General features: G+C 43.1%; 1 protein-coding gene across 1 annotated transcript; it reads right to left on the bottom strand.

The window, feature by feature from the left end:
• Window positions 1-6,993: 6,993 nt before the first annotated feature.
• NOPCHAP1 (NOP protein chaperone 1) lies at window positions 6,994-14,430 on the bottom strand (the record flags this gene model as incomplete). The annotated part of the gene is made up of 4 exons (XM_080706454.1): window positions 6,994-7,215; window positions 10,467-10,603; window positions 11,925-12,011; window positions 14,304-14,430. 4 exons carry the CDS (start codon window positions 14,428-14,430, stop codon window positions 6,994-6,996), a joined length of 573 nt encoding a protein of 190 aa, XP_080562580.1.
• Between the last annotated feature and the right edge of the window lie 3,782 nt (window positions 14,431-18,212).

Here is an 18,212-nt window from a genome sequence, read left to right on the forward strand (position 1 = left end):
ATAAACAGTTTCAAATCACTCGAGAAGCAGCACGACAAATTGTTAAACAATGCCCTATATGTCCAGAGTATTTGCCTGTTCCTCATTTAGGTGTAAATCCACGGAGATTGGTCCCCAATAATCTATGGCAAATGGATGTTACGCACATTTCTGCCTTTGGTAAGCAAAAGTATGTTCATGTGTCTATTGATACTTTTTCAGGTTTTATTAAGGCTTCAGCCCAAACTGGGGAGGCTGCTAAACATGTGATTTCCCATTGTTTAAAATGTTTTTCTTTCTCAGGACTTCCTACCTGCATTAAAACTGACAATGGTTCAGGATATACTAGTATGGCTTTTAAACGATTTTGCAATACATATAATATTCAACATATTACAGGTATACCCTATAATCCTCAAGGACAGGGCATTGTAGAACGTGCCCACAATTCTTTGAAAACAACACTTTTGAAAATAAATAAAAAGGGGGAGTTATATCCCCATTCACCACAGAACTCTTTAAATCATGCTCTTTTCATTCTTAATTTCTTAAATGCTGACAAAACTGGTCGCACAGCAGCAGAAAGATACTGGCATCCATCCTCCAAAAACAATTTTGCTCTAGTAAAATGGAAAGATCCTTGCACAGGAATTTGGAAAGGTCCCAACCCCGTACTAATATGGGGATGAGGGCATGTTTGTGTTTTCTCACAGGATGAAGATAATGCACGGTGGATACCTGAGCGGCTGGTGCGACATATGGATCAAGCAAAAATGGAAAACTCTCAGACTAATGCTGATGATGCTCCCAGCTCCAATGATGAATGAAACATGGACTTATGTTCCAGATCATCCCATACTTCATCCAGCTGTTTTGGGAACAACAGGAGATCACTGTCTTCAGTGACAACTCAAGATTGCTGGGACTTCTTGCTTTGAACTTTACACTCATTGCAGAAACTTTTAATTATTTTGGACAAAAAATTAATACACTCATGTTTTTCTAAAAATGTCAGAAAGATGGGATGTCTGCAGTTGACAACTGTGGTAGTGCAGACAAGTACAAAAAGACTGATAGTAATTGTGCTATTAAAGGTGTAGTATTGTGGGGCCCTGGTTACACAGGGAAAAAAAGACAAAAATGTTAGCCCACCAATAACTTGTTTACCCTGTTAAGCTGATTTAACATGTAGAAATCCTAGTGTTAATTGGAGGAATTGTCTTACTGAAATACCTATAATATTGCCAATATGGCTTTGTGAATTACATTGACCCCAAGTATGACCTTGTTTATTAGAGACTCTGGACAAAGTGTGGTCCTTGGACAAGGCGTGAACATTTTTATTCAGCAAAAGTGCGCAATCTACGTTTGAAAAATACCCCCATTTAAGAGGCTGGTAGTCAATGACGGGTAAGATTTCCTTAGGACAAGGAAACCCAAGACAGGATATACAGCTTAGCTCTGTACTATCCAAAGACGGGTAATCCTTGAAACCTGAAGGAAACAACCTAAGACAGGCATAGTCTTCTTTTGTATAAGAAAGGGGGAACTGTGGGGAGCCATTAAGGTCTTCCCCTTATCTTTACTAAAAGCATACTTCTGACTGTCCTCCACCCAGAGTCAACAAGGTTTGGGGCCTTGGAAGCTTCAAGGTTACTAATGCTAATGATGCTATTGTTCTGTCTGAGCTAAGACTAGGTTTGTGTTGCAACAGGGTATTGTTTGACCTTTCTGGACTTTGGAATTTTTCCCTCCAGGGTAACCTAAAGCTAAAAACTATAAATACCACTAGAGAAGAAGCCCCAGGGTCGGCCAGTAGAGATATCGACCTGGGAGTTGACTGGTGATCCTTCCATGCTTAGGAATAAATCATATTTGGAATTTAATTCTTAAGAGTTATATTATTTCATCCTCACTCCTCTCTTCGGAACCCGTACTTTTGCCGGCTGGCTCCGGCAGTCCTAGTTACCACCGCACCCCAAAAGGTATGTACTTTCCTGGAGCGATGAGTTCCCCCAGAATGACCGTGATCATCCAGCATGGGAGGCAATTCTGGTTCGTGGGGACCACCTGGCCACGGAATTAGCCCGCGGTCGAATCCCCTCCAGGAAGAAACTCGTTTAAATAGCGTAGGCTTGATAGGCCCAATGAGTGCCCATCCATTCTGCCCACATCACAGATGGGACACTTTTAAAAGCCCTATACAAGGTTAAATCTAAAAGAAATACCCATGGCCCACCTCCAGAAAAATTCCCAAACAGGAGACGCCAGCCAGCACCCATTTCTGAATAGCAGTGAGTTTTTTTTCCCCTGGCAATGGGAAACAGGTTCTAGGAAGATAAGCTAAAGGAGGGTAAATGGACAGAGAAAGTCCCCAAACAGGAAACACCAGCCAGCATCCATTTCAAAAATGGTAGTAAGTTTTTTTTTTTTTCGGTGGTTAGAAACAGGTTCTAGGGAGATAAGCTAGCTTGCGGCATGATCTAGGAAGCGTGGCCATTAGCAACTGCGGCCACGTGCAGCCTGTTGGTCGCTATGGCAGGTCCTAGTCCCCGGCAGCCCCAAACTCCCAGCAGCTGTTAGAGAAGTCTAAATGGCTAAGCACCTCTGGAAGCTCAAGAACACCAAAGTTGGCAAACATTTTCACAGAGGCCAATTAGAAAGGATTCAAAGGGAAGAAGGCTCAGAGGTAGGGCAGGAGTAAGAGTGGCAAAACTTCAAGCCTACTCGGTCCTTCTGGTGGACAGCGAGGCCACTCTCGCGGCTCCAGCAACACAGGCAACACCCCCACCCTTTCTCTCTCAAATGGATTCCCAGCAATCCAAAGTGAAAGCTGGATCTCCACTCGCATGCATTCTCCAAAACTGGATCCCAAATGCTAAAGAAAGCTCTCATGTTTTTTTTCTGCACCCAAGTATGGTCACAGTGTGCGCTGAGGGATGAAGACGTGTAGCCGCATCAGGGAGGTTTAAATTATTACACTATTCGGCAATTAGATCTATTTGGTAAAAAGGAGGAAAGGTGGATACAAGTAGCTTATCTTCAGCTGTTCTTTAACTTCAGAGACCACCCAGATTTCTTTTATGAGTACAGGGTTGAGACAATTGTGGCAGCCTTGGCTACAGTAGTGGGGGAAAGAGAGTTTAAAGTTCAATCTAACCATATGCGGTTATTAAGGGTTGAGTGTAAGGCTACATCACCAACTGCATTGGCATTCTTAAACCTTTATCCGGTAGAGCGGGAGGCCATCCTCAAACTGCAGGCTGCCAATTTGATTTAACATGGACTTGAAAAGGGAAAGACAGATGGACAGAAGCCATGAAAGAACTCTGGCTGAGCACAGAAGCCTAGGCTCAAGTCTGCTTAAGGGTGGAAAGCAAGGGCATCTCTGGAGTAAATGCTCTCAACCAGGAGAACAAAAAAGCCCTCTGAGGCCTGGCTCAGTGCAAAGGGGGACCACTAAACAGCTGAGAGCCCCCAGTTCCGGAGGGAACTGGGGTCCCCAATGTAGGTTCCCAGTAAGTCCTCCCAACTACCATCACCTGAGTTGACTAAAAGAGCCTTAGGTAATCACAGTGAGATCTCGGAGGCCAGATTTAAGGCGTTGCCCTTCTTTCCTGGCCCAAGGTCCAAAAAAGCTTAGCCAGGGTTGTGGGGGCCTTATCAGGCCAGCCCCGAGCCATCTCTTTACTCAAGATTCAGCCTGCTGCGTCCAGGATGACCTTCCGTTCTCTCATTCCTAGCCATACCAGAGATCTCAGCTCTTCTGCTAACCAAAGTTTTTTTTTTCCTTTTGCTGGCTAAAGTTACTGCTCAAAGTTTTTAATCTCAATCAGCCTTAGCTAAACTGTTAACTTCAAAGAAAAAATTGTCCAATTAGACTCCTGTGAGATGTGATTAAAATAAAGTTATTTTCTTTGACAAAACTCAATGTTTTAAGACACTAGGGATGCTTTTATGATGTCATGGATTTCTCAGGTAATTTATAATAGTTTTTAAGGTGTGTGGTCAAATAGGATATGCATTGTCTTTAATATTATTCCTTTTGCAAAATTAAGGTTTTAAGGTGCTAGTGGTATTTATCTAACGTCTTAATTTTCCATGTGACCTATAGTTCAATTATTAAGTTAGGAAAATGCCAAATGCAATGCTTTAAAATGCTATTAACTTCATGAGGTTTAAAGTAACACATAATGCCGGGCATGATGGCGCACGCTTGTAATCTCCGTGCTTGGGAGGTGGAGACAGGAGGATCGCGCTAGTTTGGAGCCAGCCTTGCTGGCTTAAGAGACCTTGTTTCCACATAAAAAAAGTTAAAAAATAGGTCTGGGAGTATAGCCTGTGGGAGTGTATCCCGGAGGTAGAAGGGCTTCCAGGAACCCCAGTATCACCAAAAAAATAAAAATAAAAAAATAAAAAATAAAGTAACACTTGTCTTAAATGGTTTTTTAAAATTGCTGGTGTATGAACATTATTAAATGGTATGCTATTTTTGGTCTGTTTGTATGTAGCAATAAAAGATAGATGTATTTCTTTTTATGTTGGTAAATACAGAGAGGAAATTTTGTAAGAATAAGAAAGCATATTGTAAGGTTTATCCTAAGATTGTCCAAAATGGGAAACAAAGGACCAGGATAGAAAAATCAGAGGGTTAAAGTAAGTTGTAAAGCGTTGGTGGAATATTTGTTTATTTGTATGTTTTATCCTAAGATTATCCCAAATAGGAAAGTAAGGATCAGGATAGAAAAATCAAAAGGGTTATAGCAAGTTGCAGAGTGTTTGTGGTATGTTTGTTTGCATATGTGATGAAGATGGATTATTAAAAGGGTGTAGGTTTCTAATAAGCCTACCGCTTGTGTATCCCCAAGAGGAAAGCGCTAGAGTTCAGCAGCAGGGGTGTACTATGGATAGAAAGGCTAGAGGATTACTTTTGGCAATGAAATTGGGAGACCCAAAATCTGTAATTCTTTAAAACTGGCTTCAAGATTGTTTACCGGGAAAAAAAAAATTTACAGGAGACTAAATAGTATCATATAGGGATCTGAAATTTGCTTTAGAAATTAATTCCAAAAATAGCTTGTTAAGTCCACCGGGCAAGCAATCTAGAGACACATGTCCAGGTGAAGACTGGCAGCTTGGTTTCACTCATATGCCAGGGGAAACTTTGATCTTTTCTGACTGGGACATAGTCCTATATAACAATGTTACCCTATTGTCAGCATACCAGCAAGTTTTAAGTAAACTTCAAACAGTGCCAGAGGAAAAGGGTAAAATCTGTTTTGCCCAGGTGACCTGGTGCTCATCAAATCATCTAAAATCTTTATTCCAAAGTCTATTTCAGGTCTCCACAGCACTAATTTCTGGATTCACGTGGCGCAAAATAAACTTAATACATCCCACTTTTGTGTGTTTCAGCTTAAGTCAGCAAAACAGGTTTTAATTTCTCATTTAAGTGTTATCTTTTGGGTTTCATGGTTAACCCGTATTGAGAGTGTTGTCTCATTGGGTTAAAGCTTTCCGACAGACAGAACCTGACAGACATCTATTGAGGCCCTTTGGATCATCACAGACGCACATGGCACGGACCCCTCTGATTCCCCCATGCCAACTACATGCATGAATGTTACCCTAAAGCTGGGCCCCCCCAACTTCGCCCCTGTACAGCTCGAAGAAGTTTATGACTGACTTGATGTCCTTATTCCTTTGCTGAAGGGTACATTCATGTGATAGAAATGGGGGGAAAATTAATGGAAATTGAGCTCGTGTTAAATGTTTGTAAAATTGTAAATGTCAAAAATGTATTTTCTGTATCTACCTTTGGCCTGACAGGTGTCAGGAAGTTACTAGACAGAAGGGGGAATGTACCAGTACTGGGAATGGCCTAGGAAGATTTGAGAAAGCTCTGATTACTAATATATTAAAAAAAAAAAATAGTTGAAACAAAGAATGTTGCTTTATAGAAAGAAAAAAGGCAGTTAAATCTGCTTTTTCCTTCCTCAATGAATTAATTTGGATGGTGACAAATAAATTTGATTTTTCTTTTTTTGGTGGTGGTACTAGCGAACGAACCAAGGAGCATTCTACCTCTAAGCTACACCACCAGTACTATTTTATTATTTTAAAACAGGTGCTCACTAATTTGCAGAGGGCCTCAGTAAGTCAATGAAGCTACACATATCCCTGAAATCCCCTTATCTCAGCCTCCCAAATATTGGGATTATAGGAGCGTACCACTGCACCCAGGATTGGAGTTTATAATAAAAAAATTTAAAAGTCTGTTATTTCTTGGGGATAATTTAAGATATAAACAAAATGGTGATTTACATTTTACTTTAAGATAAATATGCTGTTTCTGAAAATCCATCTGAACAAAAGAAAAGTCCAACACCCTCACTCATCACCACGCACAAAGTTAAGCTTTCTACACACTAAATCTCTCTTGCACAAGATCACAGATTATTTTTCCCTTGGAAGATGCCTAAATACTAAAAATTACAAATAAAATTAAAAGCCAGTTTTGGTTTCTCTGAAAAATAAAACGTATCTAGTATCACATTTGCTAAGTTAAGCGAGCAGGGGGTCATTATCCTGAGGTTGTCCTCTGTACTTGGATATCCTATGTAACAAACTAAAATCTACTTCAGCACATCAACAACTAAAAACAAACTTTAGGAAGGTATCTTTCAATAAAAACAGATGAGCTGCAACCAATATCAGGCCAAAGGATCAGACCATGTCCAAGTAAGGCAAAGGCCTCACTATAACCAAATTAATTCTGCACCTTATTTTCTGCATTCAGCCCTCCCTACATAGTAGAACTCTCTGGATACCCTTACATTTTGAGCACTGACCAATTCATAAACTTTTCTCTGCTCAAATAAACCATTACATCTGTCTAAAGTTTTTCCTCTAAAATGTAAAAGCACCACTGGTACCAGAAATTCAAGACAGCCAGCGAACCACAATCCTTCTCAGAGTTAACAGTACATATCACCTATTTCTCTTCAGGTTATTTCACTGTTTCTTTCTTTTACTTGCTGGACCATCCAAAACTTCAATCTTGCCTCTTCCACCTTCTGAATTAGGAAGTTTAATGTTCTCTACAGTGACTTCACGAGGGAGGGTGTCATCTTCATCCTCAGTTTCTGAACTGTCTTCTGAACTCTCCTGAGAACTCTCTTCAGAACTGTCTTTTCCTTTGAACTCTGAATGGTCCATCTCAAATAAGGCCACATCCTGTAAAAAGTATTAGGTCAGAAACTTCAGGAAAATTCTCTAAACAACAAATATTCATCATAAATACTGAAGCAGAAAGCATAAGAATTTTAATACAATATGGCACTTTTATGTGGTGAGTTGTCAAGAACCACCACGTAATGATTTACTTACTGAAGTCTAAAAAGGCTCCCAACGGTCTTTGTATCCTGAGTACATTCAACAACATTCACCCAACAAATATTAACCTGAGTCAGGCACCACACAAGGTATTGAGATTCAGCAACTAAAACATGAAAACAAAACCCTTATTTTCACAAAGCCTCTATTTTTGAACAGAGAACAACAAATTGCAACATGCAGGAAAAACCATGCCTGCTACCTGCTTTTGCTCGGCTTATGGACTAAGAATAGTTCCCTTATTTTTAAGGGATTGAAGAAATTCTTTTAGAAAGGTAGGAGGAACATGATAAATTGTACAAAACTCAAATTCCAGTCCATAAAATTAATATGCCCTCATTTATGTAGTCACCAGAGCCTGCAGAGCGCAAGATTATTTATCATCTGGCCTCTGAACAGAAATGTTTACTGACCTCTGTTCTAGAAGGAAAAGACAATAAGCAAATACATATAAAGCAATGCAGGGCTTTTTTTGGTGGCACTAGGGATTGAACCCAGGTGCATTCTACCTCTGAGGTCCATCACCAGACCTATTTTTATTTTGAAACAGTCTCCTCGGATTGATGAAAGTCTCACTACTTGCTGAGGCTGTCCTCACACCTGTGATCCTCCGGTCTGTGGCTCCCAAGTACTGGGATTACAGGTGTACGGCACCACACCCAGGTATGGGCAAACACATTCGAACTGAGGAAATCACGTGGGAGAAGGCCTGGAACAATGACACTGGAGCTGAAGGACAGTAGATGAGGGGCTATGTAGAATAGAAGGTGGAGATAAAGCTGGAGGGAGGATCACAAGGCTTTTTCTTTTTTATGGTGGTACTGGGGATGGAACCCAGGGGCATTCTACCTCCTGGCTATACCCCCCGCCCTATTTTTTATTCTTTATTTTGAAACAGGGTCTCACTGAGTTGCAAAGAGCCTAAGTATTAGCTGAGGCTGTCTGCGAACCACGATCTTCCTGTCTCAGTCTCCCAAATGCTGGGATTACAAGCATGTGCCACCATACCCAGCTGTTCACAAGGCCTTTTGAAAGGCTTCCAATTTACTGAAAATGTGAAGGCCCCCCAACCCCATACTGTGTGCCATATACACTGTGCGAACAGCACAAACAAGGAGACCTGTTAGAAGAGACAAAAGTTCCCCACCCAAGAGAAGTAACAGTAAACTTGGGATATATTCTGAACACAAACCAGACCAGCTTTGCATATGAATTAGATGCTATGATTTGAATTTAGAATGTCCCCCTAGCCCTCAGAGACAAGACAGTCATGTTGGAGGAAGGGCTGGGTTGCTAGGGGAATGGCCTTTGGGAATTATGTATGGCCTCTCTGGCCTCTGTGATGTAAGCACACAGCTCTCGCTCTTTTTCTACTTCTTGCCATGAAGCCCTAAGCTCCACCAGGTAACCTGCCCTGACGTGGATTGAACCTCTGAAATCTCCAGAACTGTGAGCAAAAAGATCTACCTTCCTCTCTGCTGTCTTTGTCTGGTGTTTTGGACCACAGCAGCAAGAATGCTGACTGAAACAAATGTTATTACTCATGGTGTTAGCTCTGTTTAGATATACCTGTTATAAAGGAAATTACAGTATAGAAGCAAAATTATGAGCTTAATAAGCTGAGCCAACTCTCATAGTTCATGCAATCAATAAAGTAGAGACAACATTATTTTTGCACACCAAATGAAACATTAACTGCTGGGGGACTTAGATGGAGGGGAAAAAATTAAGTTAAGAGATAGTAAATTAATGGTCCAAGACAACTAATGGAATGTTTGTTAAAAGCCTTCCTACAACTTTATCCAATTAAATCTCTAAACTCCACCCAGGAAGTTTATGGACTGATTAAGTCCTTCAATATTTGGAAACCTGAGTTCACAAAGGAAAATTAACATTGGAAATAGAAAGTTTCAGCTGGGCACAATATCCCCGTAGTTGGGAGGCTGAGACAGGAGGATCACAAGGTCATAACCAGCACCCCCGCACCCCGCTACTTAGGCCCTCTGCAACTTAGTAAGACCCTGTTTTAAAATAACTCCTGTGGAGCCAGGCATGGTGGCGCACGCTTGTAATCCCCACACTTGGGAGGCTGAGACAGGAGGATCGTGCAGGTTCGAAGCCAGCCTCAGCTACTTAGTGAGGCACTCAGCAACTTAGTGAGACCCTCAGCAACTTAGTGAGACCCTGTTTCCAAATAAATATAAAATCGGTCTGGGAGTGTAGCCCCGAGGTAGAATGGCCCCTGGGTTCCACCCCAAGTATCACCAAAACAAAACAAAAAAACTACCCTGGGAGCCGGGTGTTGTGGCGCACACTTGTAATCCCAGCACTTGGGAGGCTGAAACAGGAAGATCACACAGGTTCGAAGCCAGCCTCAGCTACTTAGTGACGCTCTCAGCAACTTAGTGAGACCCTGTTTCAAATAAAGTATAAAATAGGTCTGGGAGTGTAGCCCGGAGGTAGAAAGCCCCTGGGTTCCACCCCCAGTACCCACCACCACACACACACACAAAACACCCTCAAAATAATGCCCCTGAGTTCCATACCCAGTACCACAAAAAAAAAAAAAAAAAAAAAAAAAAAAAGGTTTTGCTCTTCTTTTAGGTGACAAAGCATACTGCATACTGATACTGGTAATATAAGAAATAAAAAACCAGCTTTTCTGATAGTAACATAGAAATATATTCCCTTCCACATTGTGATTATAGTTAAGCTTTCATTTGTAACTATAGTCTGGATCTTTCATGTAATTTAGTGTCAATTTGGTCAAATAGTATACCTTAAACTCTGCAGTAAGCCAATCAATGCAGAATGTACCCTAAGAGTTTCTTTTTTTTGAAACTATATTTTGGTCTGTACTAGGAAGCAGCCAACTGCCCAGAGTTGTGAATCCCCTTTATCAGGGTACCGGACAGTATCATGTTGCAGTCCAGTGTGCTTGCATACCAGACTTTATGTTGGTTGTACAAGCCTCTGGAGATGTAAAATGCCATGCCAAGTTACTTTCAAATTTATTAGTTTTTATCCCCAGCTTCTCTAGAATCATTTCTAACAGTAATTTCACTATATGAAATGAAAACAAGCATAATTACCATCTGGATGACTTTTCCAAGGGTCCCATCGACATTTTCAATATTGAAATGACCTGGTGGAGCAACTGCCATTTCCTTTCTTAGTTTTTCATTTGCTTGGGCCATCTGTGGGAGGAAGGTCTGAACTTGTTCTAATACTATGGAGAGAAAATATGGCCTATTATCAATAATTATGCTGTTACAGTCTAAAATCTAGGACTCCACATAAAACACTTCTGAGCTGAATAGTAGTAATAACGAAGCCAGGCATGGTAGTGCATACTTGTAATCCCAGCATTTGGGAGGCTGAGACAGGAGTCAAGGTTCAACTGACAGCCTCAGCTACTACTTAGTGAGGCCCTTTGCAACTCAGTGAGACTCTGTTTCAAAATAAAAAGCAAAAGGGCTGGGGATATTAGCTCTTGGACAGAATGTCCCTGGGTTCCAGTCCCAGTACCTCAAAAAAAAAAAAAAAGTAAACAAGTAGATTGCAGGTTCATGGCCAACTTAAGCAACTTAGTGAGACCCTGTTTAAAATTAAAATAAAATACAATAGGGCAAGGTGGAGAAAAGAAAAAAATATAGTAACTTAAGAGGTGGAGTGTCTCTGGATGCAACCCCAGCACCAAAATAATAAACTAAAAACAAACCAAACAAATCCCACGGAAACTAACTGGGTTTTTTTGGTTCACAATTGGAATTGAACCTAGAGATGCTCATATGCTAGAAAGTGCTCTCCCCCACTGAGCAGCAACCCCAGCCCTTTTTCTTTCTTACTTTTGAGACGGGATCTCACTACGTTGCCCAGGTTGGCCTTGAATGTTCAACTCTCTTGCCTCAGCCTCCCAAGTAGCTAGTGTTATGTGTGTGCCACTGTGCCCAGCAATCTTTTTTTTTCCTTCTTTTTCTGGTACTGGGGATGGAACCCAGGGGCATTCAACCTCTAAGCTATGCCCCCAGCCCTATTTTTTATTCTTTATTTTGAAACAGGGTCTCACTGAGTTGTAAAGGGCCTAAGTAGCTAAGGCTGTCCTTGAACCTACAATCCTCCAGTCTCAGCCTACCAAAATGCTGGGATTACAAACGTGCATCACTACGCCTGTCTTAGCAACCTATTTTTAGGTTGTTTCTTTTTTTAAAGATGGTTTCATGTTGCCCGGGTTGATCTCAAACTCCAATACTCAAGTGATTCTCTGGCCTTAGCACCCAAGTTCTGGTACTACAGATGTGGATCACCCAGCTACAATGTTTTGACTTCCAGAAATTCAGCCCTGAGCAGATTTTCAGCAAAAGTTACTTTCTTAAGGCAGAGAAAAGTTGTTAGAAATCCCATCCCTGTACACGGACTTCACAGAGATCTGCACAACTGGACTCTAGATTGATATCTGACTGTGAGGGAGAGTACTGTCCCATCAAGTAACTACTTAATTAAGCAAAATTTAGCATTAGAGAGCAGAGACAGGGAAAACAGGTACTTACATGGACTCCTCTCTACACGAACTGTTTGAAGAGCAGAAGTCTTTCTGGAATCAGGTTTCGAGTTGATAAGCAACCTGTCCCATATACCTAAAACAACACATAAACTTAATTTACTATAACATAGTTTATAAATGGGGGCCAAGGTCTGGGGGTATAGCCCAGTGGTAGAGGACTTGTCTAGCATTTGCAAGGTCTTGGGTTCGATCCCAGCACTGCAAAATGGTGATGGGAAGATGGGGGGTCAGCAAACCTCTCATGATCAATCTTTTTTTTTTTCTTTTGGTACTGGAGATTTTTTTTTTTTTTTTAGTGAGTGTCTCTAAGGCAGGCACTGTAGCGCACACTTGTAATCCTAGTACTTGGGAGGCTGAGACAGGAGGATAGAAGTTCGCAGACAGCCTCAGCTACTAAGTGAGGCCTTCTGCAACTTAGACTCTGTTTCAAAATAAAGAATATAAACTTGTCTCATTCATCTCTATTCATCTATAATTAATAAATGCACACTGAACTCTGCCTTTCTGGATCAGAACCTCATCACTAGACAAATGTGGATCTGTGGCTGGGCATAGTGGCACACATCTGTGATCCCAGTACTAGGAAGGCTGAGATGGGAGGATTGCAGTTTCAAGGCCAGCCTCAGCAACTTAGGAAACCGTCAGGAATTTAGCAAGACCCTGTTTCAAAATAAAATAAAAAGAGCAGAGCTTGGAGGTAGACTGCTCAAGACCCAGTACCATAAAAAAAAAAAAAAAAAAATGGGGAGGAAGTGGTACAATGATAAACTGGAGAAAGCAGCATAGAATATAGTAAGTTATGTGATACCAGAAATTACTAGCTATGAAGCTGGGCGTGGTGGCGCACGCTTGTAAACCCAATATTTGGGAGGCTGAGACGGGAGGATCGTGGTTTGCAGACAGTCTCAGCTGCTTAGTGAGGCCCTCTGCAACTCAGTGAGACCCGGTTTCAAAATAAAGAATAAAAAATAGGGCAGGGGGTGTAGCTTGGAGGTCAAATGGCCCTGGGTTCCATCCCCAGACCCGCAAAAAAAAAAAAAGAAAGAAAGAAAAAAGATAGAAATGACTAGCTATGTAAAAATCAAGGAAATTACCTCATCACTTTTCGCACTTGTTTAATTTGTAAAAACATGCTTGCCTATTATGTCCAACCTAGGCAATGTAGTCCTGGGGGAAATTTTGGCTCCCACTACACATTTTGAGCTTCCTCACTCAACATTCCTCCAGTAAACCCAACTCTTCAGCCCATGAAAGCTTGTTGAACATGACTTTCAAAACTCAAGACCTGAGCCAGGCGTGGTGGTGCTCGCTTGTCATCCCAGCATTTGGGAAGCTGAGAAAGGAGGATCGCGGTTCGTGGCCAGCCTCAGATACTTAGTGAGCCCCTTTGAAACTCAGTGACACCCTGTTTCAAAATAAATAGAAAAAACTTTTTCTATTGGGCTTGGGGGTGTAGCTCTGAGGTAGAATGCCCCTGGGTTCAATCCCCAGGCCCGAAAAACAAAACAAAACTCAAGGCCTGGCATACCATTTCTAATACCGGGAAATCTGCCATCTTTCCTTCTCAGCCTCCTAAAGACAGAATTACAAGCATGCGCCACCACGCCCAGCTTGGCTATCATTATTAACATAATATATTCCCATGCTCTTGGGTTCTCCCGGAACCTTCTCTTGGGGCTTGAACCCAAGGGCATTCTATCTCAGAGTTAAACCCCTATTTTTTCGTTCTTTATTTTGAAGCAGGGTTTAGGTTGCTGAGGGCCTCACTAAGTAGCTGAAGCTATCCTCGGGCCTGAGATCCTCCTGTCTCAGCCTCCCAAGTACCAGGACTACACGCGTGCACCACCACGCCGGGCTCCATCTTTTTTTTTTTTTTTTTTTTTTGGTGGTACTGGGGGTGGAACCCAGAGGCTTTCTACCTCCGGGCTATACTCCCTTTTTTATATTTTATTTGGAAACAGGGTCTCACTAGTTGCTGAGAGCCTCACTAAGTAGCTGAGGCTGGCTTCGAACCCGTGCGATCCTCCTGTCTCAGCCTCCCAAGCGCGGGGATTACAAGCGTGCGCCACCACGCCCGGCTCCATCTTTTTAACTCACTACAGTAGCAGCGCCGGAAATCCTACATTTCCGGGCCTGACGCCCACCGCCGGCCGCGCGGCTCCTGGGGGTGCTCTGCCCGGGCGGGGTTAAAGCTTCACCTGCACGAGCTCCCCGCCCCGGGGAGAGTCGCCGCTTCCCCCGGGTGGGGGTGGGGGGCGCTCAAGACCTCGGGGAACCTGAGCAGCCCGCAGGCGCCCCCGCCGCTCGGGCCGCGCATCCTCCGCCGCACGCGCGCCCCGCGTCCCCGCCACCACCGGCCCGTCACCTCCTCGGCCGCCGCTCCCCACCGTCAGCAGCTCGTCAGACACTGAGACCCCGGCGCGGTCCCGGGTGGACGACGAGCAGCTGGAGCCGGGGCTGGCGCTGGTGCATAGCTCGCTTTTGACCTCCATGCTTCTCCAAACCCCGTGCAGGAAAAGGCCGGGATACCGGAATAAGAGAGGCACGGCCAAGTGGGCGGGACCAGCGTTACGATTGGAGGAGGCTGGAGTGGGCGGGGCGCGGGCGGCGCGGGCGAGAGCGACACCTAGCGCCCGGAGGAGGTTGCGCAGCGCGTCCCCGCACTCCTGCTTTGGCAAAGCGTGGAGGCGCAGTCGCTGGGGAAAAAAGAGCTGTAGAGGTTCTATTTAATTCAAGGAATTCAAGTGCGAAGAGCGTTACGTGAAGCTAACCTTCTCTCTCTCTTTTCTTTTTTTTTTTTTTGTGGTACTGGGGATAGAACCCAGAGACATTCTACCTCCGAGCTACACCCCGGCCCTATTTTTTTAGTCTTTTTATTTATTTATTTTGGTGGTACTGGGGTTCCTGGAAACCCTTCTACCTCCGGACCTATTTTTATACTTTTTTCAATTTGGAAACAGGGTCTCTTAAGCCAGCACGGCTGGCCTCGAACCTGTGCGATTCTCCTGTCTCCGCCTCCCAAGCGCGGGGATTACAAGCGGGCGCCACCATGCCCAGCAGTCTTTTATTTTATTTTATTTTATTATTTTTGGTGGTACTGGGGTTCCTGGAAGCCCTTCTACCTCCGGGCTACACTCCCAGATCTATTTTTACATTTTTATTTGGAAACAGGGTCTCCTAAGCCAGCGCGTGCCGCTGGCTTCGAACCTGCGCGATCCTCCTGTCTCCGCCTCCCAAGCGCGGGGATTACTAGCGTGCGCCACCACGCCCGGCCAAGTCTTTTTATATTTGAAACAGGGTCTCACTGAGTTGCGAAGGGCCTCACCAAGTAGTTGAGGCTGTCCGAGAACCGCAATCCTCCGGTTTCCGCCTCCGGAATGCTGGGGTTACAAGCGTGCGCCACCACGCCGAGTTTGCCCTTCTCTTTCTTTCCCTAATGTTTATTTTTTTAATTTGGTAAACATGTGATAAAGTCTATCATCTTGAGCATTTGTGTGTGTGGGGGGGGGGGTACTGTGGATGGACCCCAAAGCCATTCTACCTTCAAGCTATACCCTAAGCCCTATTTTTTTATTTCTTCATTTTGAAACAGGTTCTCACTGAGTTGCAAAGGGCCCCTCTATAAGTAGCTTAAGCCGTCCGCCATCGCAATTCTTCTATCTCAGACTACCAAATGGAGGGGATTACAAGCATGGCCACCGCGCAGGGCCTCCAGGACATTTTCATCTGGCAAAATGAAAGGTCTGGATGAGGGAGTGTAGCTCAGTGGTAAAACATCTCCTTAGCACCCAGGAGGTCTTGGGTTCTATCTCCAAAACCAAAATAAATTTTAATTAAAAAAAAAAAACTAAGACAGGCGTGGTGGCGCAGGCTTGTAATCTCCGCTTGGGAGGCTGAGACAGGAGGATCGCACAGGTTCAAAGCCAGCCTCAGCTACTTAGTGAGGCTCTCAGCAACTTAGTGAGACCCTGTTTCCAAATAAAATATAAAATAGGTCTGGGAGTGTAGCCCAGAGGTAGAAAGCCCCTGGGTTCCACCCCTAGTACCACCAAAAAAAAAAAAAAAAAAAAAAAAAAAAAAAAAAACACTGACCCAGGCATGGTGACAGCACGTTTGTAATCCCAGTACTTGGGAGGCAGAGAGAGATGGATCTCAGGTTTGCAGCCAGCCTCAACTAGTTAGTGTGGCCCTCTGCAACTTAGTGAGACCCTATTTCAAAATAAAGAATAAAAAATAGGGCTGCGAGTGTAGCCGAGAGGTAGAACTCTCCTGAGTTTTATCCCAAGTATCAAAACAAAAACAGACCCTGAAACTATACCTATTGAACATGTTTCATTTCCCCCTCTCGAGCCCCTAAAAACTATCACTCTGCTTTGTTTCTGTGAGTTGACTGTTTCATATAAGTGGAATCAGATAGTACTTGTTTTTTGTGATTGGCTTATTTCACTGAAAATAATGTCTTGGGAGCTTTCCATGTTGTAGCATTTGACAGGATTCCTTAATTTCTAAGGCTGACGCGACACCATTTCTTTATTCATTCGCCCCTTGGTAGGTATTTGAATTACCCCCACCCCTTGACTATTGTAAACAACGCTGGAATAAACACAGGGATGCAGGTATGCCTTCAAGGTCCTGCTTTTATGTTCTTTGGGATATATACTTAGATGCAAGACAACTGGTTAATAAGATAATTTTACTTTTTATCTTTTTGTGGATCCTCCGTATGTGTTCTTTATACCATTTACATCCCCACCATCAGTGCACAACGGTTCTCATTTCTCCACATCCTTGCCACTTTTTTTCTTTTCTTTCTTTCTTTCTTTCTTTTTTTTTTTTTTTTTTTTTTGGCAGTAGCCACCCTACCAGGGGTGAGGTTGTATCAACTTGTAATTGTTTTTTGTTTTTGTTTTTTTTGTGGTACTGGAGATTGACCCCAGGGGCATTCTATTTCTAAGCTACACCCCCAGCCCTATTTTATTTTGAAGCAAGTCTTCACTAAGTTGTTGACTCTGGCTGGAAACCTGCCATCCTCCCGTCTCAGCATCTCAAGTACTGGGATTGCCAACCTGCGACACCAGCCCAGCTACCATGTAGTTTTGATTTCCATATCTCCAAAAAAGTATCGAGGTTGACCATTTTCCATGTGCTTGTTAGCCATTTGTATATCTTCTTTGGAGAACTGTCTATTCAAGCCCTTTGCCCAGTGTGTGTGTGTGTGTGTGTGTGTGTGTGTGTGTGTGTGTGTGTGTGTACTGGGGATTGAACTCGGGCGTTTTACCTCTGAGCTATACCCCCAGACCTATTTTATATTTTTATCTTGAAGCCTCACTAAGTTGCCAAGGCTGGCCATGAACCTGCAATCCTCTCCTCTCAGCCTCCCAAGTACTAGGATTGGCATTTGCCACCACATCTGGCTCTTTGCTCATTCTTTAATCAGGTTATTGATTTTTTTATTGTTGAATCATATGAGTTCTTCATTTAGGAAGCATTAATATATATTAATCCTCTATCAGACCTACTGAGGCAGGGGGATTACTTGAGCCCTGGAATTCAATAGGTTAATAGCAAATGTTTTCTTCAATTTTGTAAGCTACTTCTTTGTTTTTTTTTTTTTTTTTTTTCAGTACTGGGGATGGAACCCAGGGGCATTCTATCTCCAAGCGACACTCCCAGCCCTATTTTCTATTCTTTATTTTGAAACAGGGTCTCACTGAGTTGCAAAGGGCCTCAATAAGTAACTGAGGCTGCCTTCAAACCTGTGCAGTCCTCCTGAATGCTGGGATTATAAGAGTGCACCACCACACCTGGAAAAAAAAGGAAGGGAAAAAGAAAGGAAGAAAGTTTCTTTTTCTTTTCTTTTATCTTTTTTTCTTCCCCTTGTACCGGGGATGGAACCCAGGGCATTGTACCTCTGAGCTATACCCCTAGCCCTATTTTTTTATTCATTTTTTTTGCAGTACTGGGGATGGAACTCAGGGGCATTCTGCCTCTGAGCTATACCCTCCAGTCCTATTTTTTATTCTTTAAAACAGATCTCATGGAGTTACAAAGGGCCTCACTAAGGAGATGCGGCTGGCAGCTACATGCAATCCTCCTGTCTCAGCCTCCCAAATACTGGGATTTACAAGCATGCGCCACCACGCCTGGCTGGAAGTTTTCTTTATAACTTGAAAATGGGAAAACTATGACTCAAAATCCAGAAGCCTTTAAAGACTGATGAAGTGTGTGTGTGTGTGTGTGTGTGTGTGTGTGTGTGTGTGTGTGTGTGTGTTAC

The sequence above is a fragment of the Muscardinus avellanarius genome (genome assembly GCF_963383645.1).
Source record: "Muscardinus avellanarius genome assembly, chromosome: 11".
Lineage (NCBI taxonomy): Eukaryota > Metazoa > Chordata > Mammalia > Rodentia > Gliridae > Muscardinus > Muscardinus avellanarius.